This window comes from Ruditapes philippinarum, unplaced genomic scaffold (assembly GCF_026571515.1).
Source record: "Ruditapes philippinarum isolate M1 unplaced genomic scaffold, ASM2657151v2 ctg1465_1_1_1_1, whole genome shotgun sequence".
NCBI lineage: Eukaryota > Metazoa > Mollusca > Bivalvia > Venerida > Veneridae > Ruditapes > Ruditapes philippinarum.
In genome coordinates, this window is record NW_026852415.1 from 312,562 (window position 1) to 333,931 (window position 21,370).

Here is a 21,370-nt window from a genome sequence, read left to right on the forward strand (position 1 = left end):
GTTTTGATGATTTGTTCTTATAAATTACAAAACTGACAAAATCATACATTCTCATGATTCTTAACAAAGCAAATTTTAAAAAAATAAAACCGTATTAAAAATAAAAAACGAAAATATGTAATATATATAGCACGAGGTTGTTACTGTAGCAGATGTAAGTGTAAAACAGATCGATTTGACGGGCACACTTTTTAAACAGTTCAGTGTTTAATGTTCATTTACAATGAGAACAATCAAAGCAGAAAAAAACAACATCATAACAAAAATATCTGAATGTCGACAAAAAATATTATTCTATATATTATGCAAAACCATCCGATCTTTTCTTGACAGAGGACTATGTGTATGAAATTTAACCCTTAACTTGCTGAATTGTGCAATAGACTTTCTATGCTTTAAATTTGGAAAATTCCGTCCGAAGTTTAAAATATTGAAATATAAAACATACAAAAATATAAAGTCGCAATAGTATACAGACTGGCAAGCAGCACTGACAAGCAGGCTGGTTAGAAGGGCCAATAACTGTCGGTTCCTGCGAGTTAAGGAAAAATTTGCTCAACATTGAACTGAATACATTTTTAAGACTTGACACCCAACATGCACCCAGCAATTTTAGTGAAGGTATAATAGTTGAAAAACAAAAATAAATGCGCTTATATAGCAAAACGATGTGGCCATGATATAAAATATTCCAGAAATGTCAAATGATGGTCAAATGATCGTCTAAAATATACATTTTGATAGCATTTGCCATTTAAGAAAAATGAAATATCTGGTAAAAATATAAAATAGCTAAAACATATCACAGTAAAATGGACGGAACTCTTTCTGTTGTGTATAACTGAAAATAGAAAAAGAAATAAATTAACGGTCTTAAAATCATATGAACATAACATTTGAAATTGGAACATATTTGGAAAAATATAATTTCAAACTCAAAATATCATTGTATATTTACATTGTAAACTATAACGATCAATTTTTTTACTTTCTTAAGTTATAATGCTAACTTTTAGTGAACTTGATTTTATTTACATGTAGATGCTATATATTTCGGTTCTCAAGAAATGATTCAGTCAAATGGGTTATATATCAACTTCTTAAAAATGTATAATGAACTTGTATATAGCGGACAACTTACTCACAATTTTTCTCTGATTTTCTATCAACCAATCACATGTTGTTATACTGGTCCCACCTTGTCATTCTCCGCCTTTGCCACCATTATGGCAAAAAAGATGAAGAGTATCTTTTTTGGATAAAAGATTGTAAAAATTGTTTCAAAACAAGTAATAGTGATAATTTATTTGAATTAATATATATTGTCAGTTCTTTTAACAACATTATTTTTACTTTCAGATTTGTTAAAATGGTTAAAAACTTATATAATGTAGAACACATATATGAGTCAAAATATGTTGAAAGTACTGAACAACTCGGTTGTAACCACGTATTTTTTGTGAAATTGCTTTAAAACAAATAATGTTGAAATCATATTTGAATCATAACTCTTTTTAAGTCTAGGTATCAAAGTTCAAGCAACTCTTTTGTTTAAAATTTGCAGAATAAACATTTTATTCAGACAGTTTGTAGCACAATGTGCATTACAATGGTACAAAGGCACTTTTTGAGTTGACCAAATAAATTTATCAGAGGATTGATAATCTTACTTATGCCACAATTACATCAAATGCCATGCAATGTCCATTTGGAAATGTGACCATACAATGAATAAAAATAAAAACCTTAAAGGTCGCCAAACACGGCCAATATTAAGATTGTTTTTTTTGGCTCGATTTAGCTGTCCTAGGAGGAAATGAAAATGTCAGCTTCCCCCCCCTCCCCAGCACCGGCATTGACTTAATCAGCCCTTACAGTATTAAAGTTCGAGTAGTTATTAGAAATAAATTCATTTAGATGTTTAAACGACGGTATTTAACAAACATTCAATGTTAAACTTCATATAAAGTAAATTAATTAATGTTATACACGTCAGGTCATTTTTTATGTCAATCAAATGAAGCATTTTGGAAGTAATTGATTTTTGGCGTGCTAAAGTTGACTTAGTCAAATGAATAGTACACAGCTTGTTAACATTTGGCGTAACAATAAAGTTCTTTTTTTATTAACGACTTTGTTGTGAAGTGACAAATGTGTAAGGAAAGTGACAAATAAAAGGAAATTTGAAAGAATAAATGAGTTAGTTGCTTTAACTGTGACGTCAAAAACTAGTTTATACAGTACATGTGGTAGATATCCCATAGATAATACTTTAAGGGTATAATACATGTATATACCATTATCGATTATACCTTTTCGTTCTTATAAATTTTACACTTTTAGGTTATTATTATTATACACACAGTATGATTGCACATTGTTTTGATTGCAACAAAATTCAAAACGCATTTTTAAACCAAAGTAAAGATACATGTGTAAAAATATTGATAACATTTAACCCATAACCTGCTGGAACCAAAAGCGAATTACATTTGCAACAAGTATAGAACCAGGTCAGCCTGCATATCCGGGCACGCTAACCAAGAGCCATACTGACTGTAGCTCATTTTTTTCTTCATATTTTGATAACGGACTCCCTTAAAGTTTGAATGGACTGTTCAAAATTCAAAGCTAGGCAAATCGATTATTGAAAGTCAGCAGGTTAAAGGTTAATTACATGGTTTATGTGAAGAGGAAGAGTTTGTATACCAACCTGTATGATACCACAAATCACCAGCACGGGTACGGCAATGGCTGTGTTGCCAAACGACTGGTCCCAAATTGTCGAGTAACAGCCCTGTCATAAAAATGAGCATGCATTTAATGAATAGCCCTGTCATAATATTTAAAAAAAATATGAACTTAATGATAAAAGTAGTATTATACGAGCGTATGCAATTAGTACAAAATTAACACTCTTGTTTTTGAAGGGCTTGAACTTTACTGCAATACACTAAATTATGAATTATTTCTTTTCAACATTTTTACACCAATAGCAAACATTGTTTACATGCCTTAGCAAACACTGCCACGCCATATAAAATTAAAAATATTCCTTCCTTAAATTTTGAATACAATTTACAATAATTTCTTTTCATATGTTAGACCGATGCTGTACACTTCTTTGAATTCTAATTTATCGGACAGTTGATCAGCTTTCATCCTATTTGTAAAATATTTTCGTCTTGAGCCAATGTAAAAGAATTTTAAAAATAAGCAATTGTGATAACATAGTAAGTTATTGGTACCGAATTGTGGCTTACTAATATAAACACGCATTGATTCTTCAAAACAATCGTGAAAACAAAACAAAAGTGAATAGGTCTATAATGGTCGCATTTTTCATTACTATTATTTCATATATTGATAAAAACAATAGAAATTATAATTTTGCATGTTCATATAAATGCGCCTTGAAAAAAAATGGTGATAAAGTAAAAGTGATTTAGAATTACCATTTATTTGATGAATAATAATATTTTGGTCCAGATAGAATATTTTATTATCTTCTATATAAATATAATTATGTTACATTGGATCAGATATCTCATACTTACCAACAACTTCCATGTTTGATTATTTCTTGGTTTGTTAATATGTATAATACTAAATACTTTCAATGTCTTTTTTTCATTGTGTTACATATCTTTCCTTATAGACCTATTCACTTTAACTTGTATCATCTTTAACTTTTATTAATGATAAGCCTTGTCATCAGCATAGAGTCATGCCATTCTGCACCAGGCTCTTTGAGTTTGATTACAGAATCTTTATAAAGGGAAAAAATTGGTTGTCATCAGCCTCGATTACGAGTGATCTGCCTGTGATTTTGTTTTTTATTAAACAGAAAAAGGAACATAAATATTTAATGGAATTTCATAAAATTTGTATTACTACTGAGGATAAAATGAAAAACATAAATCATTCGTAAAAAAAATTTGTTTCTGCCTTTGAAATGACGTGAAGAAAATCAGCCAAATTTAATGGCAGATAACGAGGTCCTTGGCCCTCATTTATTTCCACTTAAATGTTTTTGTTATCATATTCTAAGATCATGTAAAACAAATTCTAATAAACATAGCACATTCTGCTTAATTTCATAAATGTAACTCTAGCATATAAGCATACGCCTTTAAGGTACGATGGAGATATAAAATAAAACAAGTATTCTACCGAATAGGTACAGATAGCATAATATAGATTTAATCACAGCAATAATATCAAAGTGATTATACATGTACAGTGTATTGTAAAAAGGCACTTACTGTTTCAAAATTACTAAGTGCACTTGTTGGTGTAACAGCGCAATCAAAATCGTTTGTATTCTTTCCTGTAGGTAAAGCCTTGCAACATGCCACTGGAGATTCCAATGTAACGCCGATAGCAGCACTAGTACCAATACCAGGTTTTTCCCAGTTAGCTTTGGATGACTTAAAGTCTGTGTAACTGTCAACACCACAGCATTTGAACTAAAATCATACAGAAATCATCATTGATATTGGAATTCATTACAAAACAGCAAAAAGCAAAAACTATTCTAAAATCAAATACAAAAGCAAGAGAGTTAAAACATTATAATAATGAAATTAAATATAATCCAGTAAAGCTTTGACGAATTTTGGTCCAGTGGTTTTCGGTAGGCAAACTTCGAAGGAGATGCTATTAATTCAATGGCAGATTATAAACATATATACAATAACAAGATGATGTAATTCTAATGATATACCTGAATCATAATAATGTTCCATCCCAGCGAATACACCTCGGATGACGCCAGGCCTTTAAATTCACTCAGTTGGTCTTTTAGTTGGTCCTTTACCTAAATATAACAATAACAAAAAATTCATAAACATTGTTTGAATAAAAATGTATGTCTTGGCATTATCTGTTAGATTTAGATATACGCATTTGACATGTACTTGTGTAAACTTTATTTATACTATATAAGTTAACTAAATGTTTTCCTTATGGTTAAAGGTCCATTATACCCTCGAAATGCATTTATTTTTATTTCTCAGAAACTTTTTATTTTTCGTAACCTGTAATAGTTTCCAAAAAGATACCCATTGACCAGTTACCTGAACTATCTTTTCCTCTGCTGCTTTTTGGAATTAAAGTTACACTTAAATATATGTTACACTTTTTCATTAGCCATCAACGACAGACTCGATCAAACCGAGTCCCCACTTTTCATGTAATTTTGTTGTAAATATTAATGCGTCTGAGGGATCACGTTTTGTCCAAATTGTTGTTTTGTATGGAAGTCAAAATACTACTTTACATTTTGCTACTTTGATGACCAATAATTTCTCATTCAGCGCTAATTTCTTCAAGTCTTAAACATTTAACGCCTTTAAAGCATTATCTTAACGTTATAAAACTAATATGTGCACTTTCTTGAGATTAAAAATATATTTATTTGTGGGGCAGTCTATGTGAGGCTACAATATATACATGTATAGGTGATGAGGAGCGTTGGGGGCAAAGGACATATTCGAAAGGTTTATTAATAACACAGACACAGTGTACGTTTTGAAGGTACATTTGTACTACTGAAAACTTTTGATATTTTCTGTCATTGTAATTCTTACTTGTCTGTGTGTAGTATTTTTGGGTTTTTACCCGAAACTAAGCATTTTGGTAGCTTTGTATGTTTTTATGACTCTCCGAATGGAGGTGAAAATGTTAAAAACCAAGCAATGACATTTGGCGCCAAACAAGTGAGAAACTTAAATTTTGTGAAAACTCTAAATGTATGACTGACAGTTCATTGGACATTTTTGAAAAAGTCATCAACTGCATTGTGTGTTAGTGATACTTTTCAAAGAAATCGGACGAATTTTCGAGTATGAAGGTGGCCCATATTAGTATATTTCATGTGTGATTTTTGTTGGGTGGGGGTAAATATAAAAAGCTGTCAGTCATTATCTTAATGACCAATGCATGCAAACTATTATTTTCTTCAATGTATGTCATATATCCTTGAACAATGCTGTGCAACTGGTTATCTGCCTGTGTAACAGATTTTGAAATATTTGGAATTGTGTTTTTTGCCACGCTGAACTACAAAATTGCTTATTTTTAGGTTCCTTGCCCCATTAACAGATTAAAGTTATCCATTTTAGATTTCACGATGGTTAATATATTTGCATACGATAGATAGATTTAGACACATAATTCTTTTTACTTTACTTCATATTTGTAGCGTCAATTTATAGAAAAAAATTATAACGAATTATATTCAGATTATGTTTACCATGTCTGGTTTTCCGTAGAGTAATCCGATTCCAACAGCCTCAACAACCACAAACACGATTATCACAATGGCATACTGTAAATATATAAATACAACATAAGCATACAAAATAATCTTAAGATATTAACGTATTATTGCTTTCCTATGTTATTGCAGTTTCAATCTGCAACTCCAAAAAAACGCTATTACACGTAAGAAACGAGTTGATCTGAACTTTAAGTCAGATTGTTGCAATTAAGGCCTATCTTACAGACAACAATGAGCCAATGGCAGCTTTTTTGTGCTTAAAGTAGAGGTTCAATTTTAATTAAATATTTTGTTGACATCTTGCATAATTGAATATACATATATAAACTTTATAATTCTGTTATAAAGCGAAAACAATATTCGACATTTTGTAAGTTCCACGTAATTCCTATAATGAAAAGACCAGAAACTAGTGAGAGGTATATGAAACGTATAAACTCACCAGCCATAGCATAAAGCGAACTTTACAACAGGCACCACAACATCCAAGGAACGCAATCCCGAATAAGATCAAGCCACCAATGATCAGACCAATTGCCAAGCTCATCACAACCTTTAAAGACAAAGTTGCAGAATTAAACATTGTGAACTTATCTCATTTACAATCGGTAGAATTGAATATACACGTGTAATAATCAAATTATAACTAAAATTCGTAATTTACGTTCTTTAGAACTACAGATCAATAACAAGAAATAAATTATAGATTTAAACAATTCTAACCTATACCCAAGTTGCGTTTGACATGCACAATAGGATAAAATTTGGCGAACAAGCGTCGTTAATAATTGCAAGCTCTTTTTTTCAATGTGTGATTCAGGACTGGCCTGAGTATGATATATTTCATAATCAAAGCTAACCCGTTAATGGCATCACACTTGTAACTTAGTTATAAGCTTTACAAAGCCTGTTGTAATATAAACATTATTATAACTAATCAAAATCGGAATATCGAAGGGTTGTTTCTGCATAAGTTAATTCAATGTGCAACTCAGAGACATCATTAAATGACAAATAGTTATGTTAAAATGGATTAATTTCATTATAAACTGTTTCTATATTACGTCTTAAGCATAATTTTTGTTCATCGACTTTCAGAAGGAGTATCATTACCTCTCCGATGTCAATGTCTTTTACGTTAAAATCTGCAAGACTGGTGGCCTTCAAAGCATCTTGTAACTGGTTCATACCAGTCTCTAGGAATGGTTCGTATAATGATTTACCATACCGGAGCAAAAATCCGACTGCTGTTATCCCTAGACCCATCAACTGTAATAACAAACAAGACGTATTTCATGCCGGTATCAAAGCACTGAAAGTTCCTGAATCATGGTGAAATGACAAGGTGATGGGATGGTGAGATGAAGGTTGGTCGGAAAGGTTTAAGTGAAGGTACAAATTGTTTTCAATATCGAGAAGGAAAGGGTGTAAAACAGCTAAATACTTTTTCTTGGTTAAAGCACGTGTATGACAAAAGGGGAAATCCAATAGCAGTAAAACGGAAAAAGCCTCGTTTTGGATTGTTATAACGCTGGTAAAATGTCTTGACAGGAAATCGCATTTGCTTGGTATATACATCGTAAATAAAAAGCGTTTTGCTATTTCAAAATTGCAACAGTTATATCACTTAAAATAAACTGAAATTGTCTTCGAACTGTGAATCAAATCAACATTTCACATAAATTGCTTGATTAAAACGTGAACTAGATAGGTGGAAAATTGCCTCGTTTTGACATCTTATTCCGTTTTAAAATACAATTTCTTAAACCACATGCGCTTAGTTTTTTAGGTGTTCATATTGAAATAAGAATGTAGTTGTTTTTAACGTTCAATGAGACAATATCTTTAGACGATACATTAAACGAATTACATGTATAAACTTTTATAATTATCAATACCAAGAACAAATTGAATTTCAAAACCAAAGTACTGAACAATATTAATAGCAGAGGACACAATAGTTCAGGTGTCTTTAAAATGGCTTTAGGTGATTAATGAATAATTATTTTAATGTTTTGGGTATAATGCCATGTGTTTAAATTGAATATACTTCACCACCAAAAATTTTACAAACAGGAAATACCTGGAAAAAATATAAACGGCACGATAACCAAACACTGCAGTTTTAAGTAGTTGTCATAAATTCGCTTTATTTATGATACATATAAACAACACACTTCTAATAGAGTGAACAGCTATAAGATCTGCTGTTTTGTGTGTGTGTGTGTGTGGTGTTTTTTTTCGATAAATAATGCTGACTTACCAGAAATAAAATGTTGACTAAGACCAGAAGCAGTCTTGCTATACCGTCCCAACAACTTCCCATCTTGTTTTATTCGTGTCTCCTCTTTTGTTTTTTTTATATCCTTTTAATAAAAAAATATAATATTACAGTTCGATATAGAAATAAATGTTCATGAAATGCTGGCCATAAGAACATAGAGTTTTTATTTTATGTAATACTTCGATAATAAAAAAGAAAACATGTGATATTGTGTTTGCTTCTTTTAACCAATTTTGAGCAATTTATCATTTGACACTACAAAGTCCAATACATCTAATATTTCATACTACGTTAACGTTTGCGGCCTGAGAACACTATTTTCATTTTCATTCTTTTATTAGTTTTTGTCCGTCCGACTCTTTAAAAACAAGTTTACAATAAAAAAGATTGTTGAATTTTTCGACGAGACATGCATTCCATGTTATTTTGAAACGTCTCAATAACAACAATAAAAAAGACGATCTACATAAAATTTTCTTTATCAGTAAACATTCTTTTTTTTATTTTTTATTTTAAATATGTAATCGCATCACAGGTTAAATCACATCCGGTTATTTTAGTGCATTTTACCTTTTTACCAAAGGCAAATTTTGAATACTGATTGTGCTTAAGTAAATGATATGATTAAACGTCATGTACATGTACTTATTGAATTCTCTTCAAAACCGGAAACGATGTCCTTGTAATGGCTGTCTCAATCAATTTTTATCTTAAAAGATAACACATTCATATCCATGACAACCTTCACGTTATTATTCGAAATAAGGTCGTATTTTTTGCCATTTTGTGTTTTATAGATAATAATAAAATGGCAATAATTTCTAATAGAAGAAATCCTATATAAAAAAGAACTGTTTATGAATTTATAGAAACTCAACCTAAAAAACACGGAGATTTTTTTCTATCGAATAAAATTACATCTTAATATCAAAAGAAAAAAGAAAGAAAAAGAAAAACAAGAAAAAAAAATATGTTTACATTGAATGGGATATCGTTATTACTTATTAGCACAATTTTTATAGAATTAAATTAGGTCCGCCAATCAAAAAGTTGTTTGCATGTAGAATGGTTTTAAATCATTTGAAAATTTAGTTTTATTATATACAAATTTACATGTTCACATTTTGTGTATAAAAAAAATAAAGCAATCCGCTCTTCTACATAGCACCTTTCCAAAAATAACCTTTCCAAATAAATAAAAAAAAATTATTTCTAGATTTATCACTATGCATCATTTATATTGATTTAAGATTATTTATATCATCCAAAGAAAAAAAATAATAACACAAAAGAATTATTTACGCAAATCTTTAAAAGGATGATTACTATTTCAAGTCGTAACTCCTTTTGCCTTTTCGAATATTCCTCCGCCCAGTTTATACGTATCGATTTTAGCGTCCTTATTCCTGGAATATGTACATGAATGTGTCCAACCTCGATCCGCTTAATATTCGCCTTTTCGGAAAACAAATATACAATGTACTCGTATGGTTAACATGGGACAGTGCGCATAATCGGTCTTGTTTTCTGCCCGGCTGATTATCAGTAACTTGTATTTAATGTTTCCAGATTTGATTATTTACTCACGTCAGAACCGTTGATATGTATAAGGGACACTGCAAACAGTGGTTTTATGGAGTTTTCAATCATTCAAAATGGTCGGTGATTAATTTATTCTTGATAAACGTTATAAAGATAACCAATTCTGTTATCAGTCTAAATGTCGGAAAGGGGCAATTATTTCTTTTTAATTTTTTATCGGCACTTAACAACTTTTCGAATGTTTAAAATGCACACAAAGGGCTTATTCAAAAGCTTATTTGGTTAGGTATTTTATTGTTTTGAATTAATTTCACCCGGATCCTTGTATTAACTATAATGATCATTTCGAAATACAGGAAAGCTGAAATAAAAAAAATAATGCACTCAGCTATTTTTTCCCTTATTAAAGGAACTCCACTGAGGTTTAAAAGCTTAAACAAATAAAATATGAATTTCTTACATAGACCAGCTCGGGCACTTAAAAAACGATATGCAAAAGTAAATTAAGAAGTATACTCAGAAATGAATTGATAATCGTATTGTTGCCCAATTCCATTCCAGTTCCATTCTCAGCCCAATGTGGATGAAAGGCGTTGCAACGTTTTTCAATTTCGGATCATTTTTAACAATTACAATGATTACTAGTATTTTGGAAAAACGGAGTTAACGAATGATCTGCACACAAGTTATTGGTCTAGACCTACATTAAATTGTACATTAATCTCAAAAAATATTTCTAGTCCCGTCATGTCAAAAAACCTCAGTGAAGTCGTCCCTTTAAACTGTTTCTTTATTCGAGAAAACATAACATTCTGACGTGCATACCTTTTATTAATATTGATATAGAATGATTAAACGTCGTGTTAAGTTTGATCTAGAAAAGTAAAAATAAATGTTTGTGCGGACTCTGACAAAAGGGACAAAAACTATTTCTTAATTTATCATTGATTTCTCTGATAAGAAACAAAAAATAAAATTAATTTGCATGGAGTTGTAAACGCAGGTGAGATTTTGAATAAATGCGATGGTAGAGAATAACGTGATTCAACATATAATTAAACCATGTCGTGATTGTTCATTTTTATAGTGTTTTTTATTTATTTATTTTGATATGCTGATGACAGTCTTGTATAAAGTTGTTAAAATAAAACAAGATTTTACATGAAAGTAGTCAATGGCAAACATAAGTGTGGGGAGGTGTGACCCTGCATTTAAGGTGTGGCTTTGTGGCCTCTCCACCTAAGGGTGATAGGTAAAACCACAACTGGGTTCAAGACCATATTATCAATTGTAGAACCATTTCAGTGAACTAGAAACCAGGTTCGAGAGTTGTTCAAATACGTTGTAATCTTTCATCACGATCAAAATAAAATTAATACGTTTATAAAATAAATATAAATGTTCCTTTATGAAATAAATATAAATGTCCCTTGTCTGTCAAAGTTTCACGCTAGCTTCTCTTTATCAACATACTGTACTTATGTGGAGACGCAATATCAAGGCATTAATTAAAATAACTTAGAATCAGAACTTGATGTATCTAATACATGAATACAAGAATGGATCAACATTCTAAATTTTAAAGTTCTAAAGTTGATATTTTGTGACAAATGTAGTCATAAGGTATATAAATTTTAGAAAGGAGAGATCTCCTGGGGGCAATGTAAATAAACGCAAATAGTTGAAAATCATAAAATCCCTTTTTCAGTCTGTTCAAAAGTATAATGTGTCTCACACACCCTAGCACCGGCTTGAGCGATATCAGTCCTCAACAGGGTTTATTATAGATGTACATTTTTTGTATCTTTATCTTCAATTTGTATTTGACTGGAGTGAATTTTACAAGGATACGATCTCACTAGACACCTTAGCACCGTGTTTAATCCGTTCGAGATTTAAATACAACCTTTATATGTAATAGAACAAGGTTTCTTTTTAATAATCCTTTTATTATATATTTTGTTAACTATACATGTATACATGTATATTCAATCGTTACGTAATTGATATAAAACCATCTATGTCTTTCCGGACCACATTCAAGCGGGATACAGATTTTATCTTTTGGTCCATATTTATTCATGTCATACATGCATCACGTGTACAAAAATATGGCCAGGATATGAACACTTACTTGTCAATTCTTTTTGAAGTAAATAGAAACAATGGCATTCATATCATAATTCATCGGCACGGCATTAAAGGCACCTTGTGCATCAGAAACAAATAAATTTTTACTTCTTTCATAATGTTTAAATAATAGTTTTAGAGACTGTCAGATGCATGTTACCTGAAAAAAGTAGCAAAATATGTGAAATAATTGTCATAAAAGTAGAAAATTGTAAACAAAGTAGTATTTTCACTTCCATATAAAATTCTTATTCATTTTTATTGTACTTGTTGCCAAAAAGTAATAGATGAAAAGGATGGTTCAGGAAATTGGGCAATGAGTAACGTTTTGGAAACTATTAAAGTACACCAACATTTAAAGCTTTTGAGAAAGAAGAATAAAAGAATTGAGGCATAATGGGCCTTGAAGTAAATTAACCTGAAAAATGAAATAACTACAAGCACCTCCTAATACAATAAAATTTTGACCGATGTATGTATGACTTGTTGCTTGTTGAAATGAGTTCCTACACTATCCTAAACGTCGACACATATATATACAGGAGATGACAACTTGCAGAAGGCTGAAACATGGGGTCTCCGGGAGGTCTTGGATCACTTGTTCCTCACGATGTCTGTCGGTTTATATCTTGCCAGCGAATTTATATTTTAAAATATTTTTACATTTTAGGAAAGTCATTCAGCTAGCTTACGGAAGGTCAGTGGTTTTTGCGAACAAAGATGCAACTTGTGGCTAAAATAAGGAAGGAAGGAAAGTCGCTGTATAGCCATTACAATGCCCTGTGTCATTTAAAGCCCTACCAAGTATACGAATAATGATTAAACATATAGTAGACAATGTAACCAATATCAAAAACATCATTAAAAACAAACAGAGAGACATTGGAAAATTGGTCCAAATCATAATTGGATTCTATAGTCATGATATTTAGTAAGACACTAGGGGATCTATACTTCCGCGTTCTGTGCATTTTGAAATATATAACTATATATTTATTACTGTCATAAACTGATATTTGCATATAAAAGGCGTATAAAGATATCTTGAACAATAAATCTTGAATTAAGTTAACAGTGGGTAAGTATCCGGTAACGTCAACGGGTTAATATTTTGAATTGTCACATGTCTTAAAGATATAATATGATATATTACACAAATGTGATTAAGATGGTTGTTGAAGGTATACGAGGTATAAATAAACAAAACGACAACGGATCTCTTTGTTTGTAAAAGTTTGCGGTTATTTTTACAATGTGTAATATCATAAAATGTTTTTGTACTTATCTTAAATATTTTTTGTATGGCCTTTAAATTAGATTTTAAAAGAAAACGAACCAGTAAAATAAATAGAAAGGTGATGCGGGTGTCCGTGGAAAATCATACAAATTTTATATGGCTTTTATCATCTCAATACAAGGAAGCCATTGGTGAATGACCATTGTATAAGACGGCAGAAAAGACGCGATTTAAAAGCAGTAATGGAACATGACGTCACTTCGGCGTCACTATAACGTCATGAATCCTGGAATCTTTGACACGTTTATGGCACTTTGATTGGTTTCTTTATTTGATAACCTATCAATGACTGAGATCCAAAAGTTAACAAAAATGAGTATACTGACATTATTTACACGGCTTATCTTTTCTATCTCCCATTGTGTTTCAAAATAAACACTTTTTGTCTTGTTGAAATATCATTTATGACCACTTGTTCTGATAAGGAACAAACAAGATCTAAATCTCGACTGTACTTTAAAAAAAAATAAAAATCGATATGTTCTTTTCATCCGCGTCTTATGTCAACAACTACATTGATTAAATTACGACATTTTTGCTGCAGAAAGAGAAAAATATACAGAACAATCCGTTATGTTGGAAGATAACAAAATTTATGAATATACAAATTAACAGTACAGACAAATTAATGTAAATTATAATTAAAAGATAACACAAATGAAATCGAATATCTATACATAAAAGATAAGTAATAATTGTAATGTTATTTTGTGAAAAGTCATTGCTGCACCCGTGTCATTTCCGGTCACGTGATTTGTCGTGAGATTCAGGTCCTTCACCCGTTTCGTTCTTTCGTAAAGTAAAACCTGAAAGAAATTAAAAAACAATCACTGTCTGAAGGTAAAACACTTGAAATAAATATATAAAAATATATACAAAACTGTATTGTTAGTACATTACTGGGATAACATACGCTAAACTGTGTTCATTTCATCCTTAAATTATACATATATGGCGCTGCATGACTGCAAGGTACTAAATGTGCCAGAAATTATACTTTGAAATAGTTTTATAGCAATGTTGACACTACAGTTCTTATTTAGCCAGTCGGTCAGTAATACCTTTTTTTGTATTTGAGAGAAAGAAAAAATTTGTTATATATGGTGTCCTTTTTGGGTCAATAAAAATCTCGTCTGCTGTTTTTTCCGTTTTTTTTTCATTTTTAATCAATAACGTAGCGATATTTGAAACTATAGTGACATGTAACGTTTCAGTTGCCTCATATTTATTTTTTTTTCCTCGCCAGACTCAAACTTTTCTTTTGCGAGTCTGTTATATAAACATTCGCAAAGATAAATCTTAACTTCCGCATTTCTTTTTCGTATTTTTTTTTTCGAATATCGGCGATCATATAAAAATATCACATAAAATGATCTTTGTCTATTGGCATTGGAAGAGAGCGGCCATCAATTTAAATCCTTGCAAAATCAAAATGTGAGCATGCGACATTTTAAGTGACCGAAACAGAACACCATATTTATGGGACACCGTCAAACTTTACATAAAAAGAACAAACAATATCATAAAAGGTAAATCATTATCGAAATATAAGATTAAAAGGGCATATATAGCACCTGTATATCAAACGGTATAAGATAAATATGAATTTAAAGCTAAGTCACGAGTTGAAATTGCAAAATTTTGAAATGATATATTAGCATGTTGATACTTTAAAATGTAGAACTCTTTATCTGATATCAAAGGCATTCCATTAACCTTCAAAATGTATGTAATGGATTTAGCCTGATTTGGATCTGGAACATCATCCATTTGAAGTTCATGGAATACAAAACTACGGCTGCCAACATGGTAGAGAATGACCGGAACGCACGTATGTTCAGAGACCAGCCGGCCTCTACACTGATGGCAAAAGTCAGTCACTTTTCAGACTAAGCAGGTTAAAGCTTAAATTCCATATGGTATTTGTTTTCCGAAAGTAATAAATTGTCAGGGCTCATAAATAATTCCACAATAAGGAGGGCACCATTGGGATATCATACATATATTAAAAAACAAAAAGAAATACGACCACCTCATTACAACGTAAGGACATTAAACTTACTGTTTAATACAGTGGCTTTACTTTGGCTTTGCTTGTAGTCTTTGACAAATATATTGCGCTGATGAAAAATAAAACCTGGAAAAGAAATATATATGAATAATTTTACTAGTAGACATGTACTTGTTTCATTAAATGACAGATAATTTCACGAATTTAGTCAGTCTAAAAGTTCAACATTTCATCTTTAAACACTATGTATTAGAGCCGGGAATTATTTTCGAATACTCGAAATACCACCTAATATTAGAACCTTGAAAAATGAATTCGAATATTCACAGAAATAGACATTTCCCTCTCTCGATTTTTCCTAAGAATTAAAATTGATAAGTATAAATTTTAGCACGATAGGTAAACATTATCAAATAATTTTGTTTGATATTGAACCATAGATGATCGAAGTTTTATTTTCTTTGATGTATATTTAAACCAGCACACCTGCAGATTTATGCTTATTTTCATGAAATTTTTGAAAATGTTTTTAAAAGTAAGATATTATTAAGTAACGGAAAGGAAGCAATATTACACATTACAATCAGTATTCACAAGCTAAATAAATTACAAAAATGGCGTCAAATATCCAAAAATAGCCTTTAAATCGCTGTAAAATATGGTTTTTAATACTGAAAAATCAATCATTAACCGTACATAACATGTAAAAGTGTTACTTAATTCTTGGATCTTCTTACTTTTCCTAAAATCTTAGTACGGTTTTCTCAGGTTTGAATTTATTGAAATAGTTAAGTTTATCAGGAGACATTCAGCTTTAAAGCCCAAAGCGTTCCTTGCATAAGTGATGTAAATCTAACAAAGTACTAGACAAAATGTTAACAACACCTATTTTGCTTTCTCAAAATTACACTAGAAATGTACTGGTATTATAGATAATAAAGAGTTGCTTGAATCGAAATTTCAAGCACAATTCCAAAGTTACGAAATGTGATATAAAAAAGTTGAAATACCTGAATTAATCCACAAACAACAAGTATGGGCACGGTCATTGCCGAGTTTCCCAGGGTATATCCCCACACCGTGTCATAGCAACCCTGAAAATTATTTAATGGTCGATTCATATAATTAACCTTTTCAGAAACATTTGAGAAAATAAAAACAATAAAAATTGTATTAGGAAATGTAAATGTACGGTATTTTGTATGGAATATGAATCGTATTTATAATGCTGAAAGTTGACCTGGCTTTGTGCACCTAACCAGTTAGCAAACAAGGGTTTCTATATATCAAATTAAACGTTTGGAGTCGTACTTAATGAAACTGCACACTGTTCTAACAGGTGTCACAACATTCTTATCCAAGATGGCGTCCAAGATGGCCGCCAGATTTTAAGAGAATTAATATTACAAATGTAAATGCATTTTGATTAATGGTATATCTTGAATAAAACAGTAAACAATTTGACATGACAGGACTAAAAATATTTTTTTTCGAGATCTTTATGTCCTTGATGAAGGTCTATAGCATAAACTATGTGTCAATTTACAGTTTATTCGCCCACTTGTTTTGCTGTTGTTTTTTCCCCTTCAAAATATGAGTAATATTTATTGTGCAAAATGACATAAAAATGAAAACACATTTAAACGTTTTTCACTGAGTTAGGGCAAGAATCGTGCGTATTTTCAAATCAATTTTGAGTATATTTCTTCATTAGCTTATCCCCCATATAATACTATTCCGCTTTAAGTGCAACGGTTCATCTATATATTACGATTTTCAAATTGTATGTTTCATGATTTGGATGTCAACGGAGCTCCTTTAAGAATATGACTAACGGAGCACTTATCAGAACATCAAAAAAAATATTTCAAACCTTGTCACAATTGGTCCTGCTCTTCTCGATCGGAGAAACCGTACAGTTGTTTAAAGTAGTTGATGTGGGGAGTATTTTGCAGCAGGCAATGGGAGATTCTAGTGTGTATGTAGTCCCGCCCACAGTCACTGAGTTCCACCGTGAACTTGCCGAACTGTCAAAATCTTGATAACTATCAACGCCGCAACACTTAAACTGAAATATGAATATGAAAACAAATGAATAATGAAAAAAAATAATATCAGTAATAATTTTCTAATATGGTATTAAATGTCAAGGATATTTTCCCGCCTAGTAGGCTTTCAACTTACATAAGCGTTATTATGATGTTATGATAATTAAAAATGAGATACGTTTTAAATAGAAACAGATTCCAGTTAAAATTATATTACACTGATTTAAGTGCGGTCAGGAGGCGCTCAAACATATGAGATACGCAGATGCACCGACGCTATGTATAATGAAATAACAATTTTGCATAATATTATATTGAAATGTTATACGTGCAGCTTATAATTATATTAATTATCCCAGCTTAAACTGGTGTAAGCTTATGTAATCCAAATGTGTGGGTTATATAGCAAACGGCTGTGTTTACAAGGTGCAAAACACAACGAAATTAACAAATACAGTAAACAAAATCTGGTGTGTTATTGAAAAGATTGAGATATGAAAAAGTGTTTAAGATATATACAGTATTGCTGTATTTTACCTTACCTGAATCATAAAAATGTTCCATCCGACCGAAAAAACTTCTGAGGACCCTAGCCCGGCAAAATCTTTCAGCTCCGTTTTTAGCCTATCTTTAACCTTAAAAAAGACAAATTAGATTTAGTTTGCTGTTTACATTTAACGCTATGCTTTCTTTAGACTCCTTTTAGACATAGACATTATAACTAACACATGACCAAGAAGGTAAATATCAAAATATGGGGGATACTAGAGAGTTCAGCGTCCACAGGAGATCCGCTTTTACGTGCAATGTTGACTATAAACATATTGTAGTTGATTTTTAAGTATTAAAAGACCTTTATATAGCGCCATTCAAATATTTGGCGGTGTAAGGGGGTAGGGAAGTGGATGGGGACGGTCCAGTTGTGGCTCCAATCAACTTTGTCCGACATATGCATTAATGTGAGCGTTACCATCGACATGTTCGTAAGGTTCCCTCACAGATTTAAGATATAGATGAACTTAACGTCTTTTCAATACTCTGGTCCAACAGCAAAAGTGATTGAACGTCAACAGCCTTAGCCACTGATAAGTTATCAACTCCCCCATCCGGAACATAAAAGTAGTAAAAATAAAACCTTTTGAACAGACACACATATACAAAAAAACAACTGTATTGTTTATATCGGGTAAGAGTAGAACATAAAGGGCGAGGCAATACTCACTAAATCAGGTTTTCCATAAAGAACTGCTATAACAATAATTTCACAGACCACGAAGATAAATATCACAGCAGCGTACTGAAAACAAAAATTACACAAACATAGGTAAATCATATTAATGAAACCTTTCAAGAACAAATGTATGACACACAATTGCTGAAAGATCTTTACTCTGAAGGCACTCCTCTTATATGTTACTAAAATCGAATTAATGTATCTAGAGGGGCAAGAAAATATGAAAAAGTAAAAAATAAAAGAATACAATTGAATAAAAAAGAAAAAAAATATTCTTACAATCCACAATAAGGTTTTGCTTTTTGAAAATGCCCCATAACATCCACAAAATGCGATGCCGAAAAGAAATAGTCCGCCAAATATGAAGCCAATAGCGACGGTTGTCAATAGCTGAAATGGAAAATTATTATATTAAAGTCAAGATACATGAGCAATTTAATATGGACATAAAAATGTGCATATAAAAGAATAAAATAAATAAATACAAAATCCAAATATTATGTTCGCCATTAGTCTGCATTATTACTAATTGTCCAAGAAAGCCGGCTAGGTGAACGATCGCCGTGATATAACCAAAAATGTGTTAAAATCGACGTAAAAACCAACCAACCAACCAAACATAATTACATTATATAAATCAATATCAGGCTTTTCAAATTAGTTCACAGGAGAATGTGTGATGCCGGATCTGAGCTCAAGTCTAAATTTATGCACACGATTTTCTTTGACGATTTGATTTTTGGCGGCATGTTTCAAGCTTATTGTCTGATACAGTGATTTCAAAAATTTGTCTATGACTTATCATTTTTGTTTCTTTCGTAGATTAATATATATTGCATGTAAGCTACTCCCTCAAAATGAACCATTTCATTGTGACGAGTCCAAAAAGGTAAAACTTGAGCAAGTCTGTGAAGTTATTACCTCATTTATATTAATACTGTCAACATCAAAGTTGTCCAGGTTTGTGTCTTGGAGTGCCGCCTTCAGTTTGTTAATACCGACATCTAGATAGGACTTGTACAGTGACTCCCCGAACCTCAGTACAAAACCCACTACGCTCAGTGAAAATCCGAGTAGCTGAAATATTTATAGTATAGCCTATGTAAATAATTGATGTTGTCACTTAACATATTTATGTAACCTCTCATTTATCTTATTTATAAACATCTAGCATGCATTACAGAGTCTGCCCAAAATTCTTTAAAACGATTTCAATCTTCATTTCATTGTTTAAGTTGTGAAATCATGTATAAATCAAGTAATATTAAGTTTTAACATTTTCAACACAAAGGCATTATAATTTGATAGTAATAACTTCTTATTCGTATCCCAGATAGAAATAAGGAGTGTATTCACGAGTATATTTGTGAATCTGAATGTACCATATATATGAAATGATTTACGTATTGTCATCTATGTTAATCAACATCCGCTCTTTAACTTTGTTTTGCTATTTGAATGATAAAACATGATGATTGAAATTGTGATGATGGCGATGATAATGATGATGAGAAGATGACGATTTTGTTTTGTTGTTGTTATTGTTTATGATGATTTGACGATTTTGTTGTTATTGTTATTAATGATGATGATGGTGATGTTGTTGTTGTTGTTGATGATGATGATAAAGATGATAAGATGACGTTGATGTTGTTGTTGTTTTTGATGATGATGATGATGATGATTATGATGATTATGACGATGATGATTATGATGATGATGATGATGATGATGATGATGACGATGACGATAACGATGATGATGATGATGATGATGATGAAACCCTTATTGTAAATAAAAGTTTGAATTCAGCATGTTAAGGTTCACCAGTTAAAAATTGCTCTTACCAAAAACAGTACGTTCACCACAATCAAGACAGTACGAGCCACATTCTCAATAAGTCCCATCTTTATTGTCAAACTTATTCCAGTGTTCTCTCTTCGTATGCTGTATATCTGTGTGCTTCCTGTTTGTTCGTCGATTCCTATATTTTCGTCTGCTTCATATATGTTCGTCTGTTGTTGTTTTTTTTTGTTGTTGTTTTATTTCTATCTTTTAGCCTATTTTTTTGCTCCGTATTTCTTTGTCTGCTATCTACCTCGTCTGCAAATTGTGTGTTTCTTATTGTTTAACTGCTTTCTGCTATCTTTTTCTTCGTCTGCTTCTGAAATTTGCCGCTTTGATATATTCGTCCGTGTTCTATTTATTCTTCTGCTTCCGATGAATTTGTTGCTTCCTCCGTTCTAAAAAAAATGAAGATACAAAAAAGTTTTTCTAGATTTATATATCTAGTTAAAAACAGTGTCGTTTTTATTAAATCGAAAATATTATTTCATGCTTTCCAGTGTTTTATTGTAATATATCAGATGATTATATTCTGATAAACCACTAGTGAAATTTATAAAATATAATTTTCACTGTAGCCAGACTATATCTGAATGCGGATGAAAAGAAAATCATAACTAAATGGAATAACAGGCAGAAATTAATGCCGTCGTGCGTAAATTTTGCTTCTTTAGGAAAAGAAAGTCTATGTCATCA

The 21,370-nt window shown here is 31.2% G+C and overlaps 1 protein-coding gene across 1 annotated transcript; it reads right to left on the reverse strand.

The window, feature by feature from the left end:
* Nucleotides 1-143: 143 nt before the first annotated feature.
* On the reverse strand, nucleotides 144-21,370 carry LOC132759703 (uncharacterized). Its single transcript, XM_060751524.1, has 16 exons — nucleotides 20,677-21,370; nucleotides 19,751-19,906; nucleotides 19,109-19,219; nucleotides 18,818-18,892; nucleotides 18,138-18,230; nucleotides 17,421-17,615; nucleotides 16,558-16,641; nucleotides 15,605-15,673; nucleotides 7,397-7,552; nucleotides 6,726-6,836; nucleotides 6,257-6,331; nucleotides 4,727-4,819; nucleotides 4,266-4,469; nucleotides 2,714-2,797; nucleotides 1,142-1,249; nucleotides 144-841 (listed from the first exon to the last, which is right to left on the reverse strand). Exons 1-15 carry the CDS (start codon nucleotides 20,734-20,736, stop codon nucleotides 1,184-1,186), a joined length of 1,632 nt encoding a protein of 543 aa, XP_060607507.1. The 5' UTR covers nucleotides 20,737-21,370; the 3' UTR covers nucleotides 144-841; nucleotides 1,142-1,183.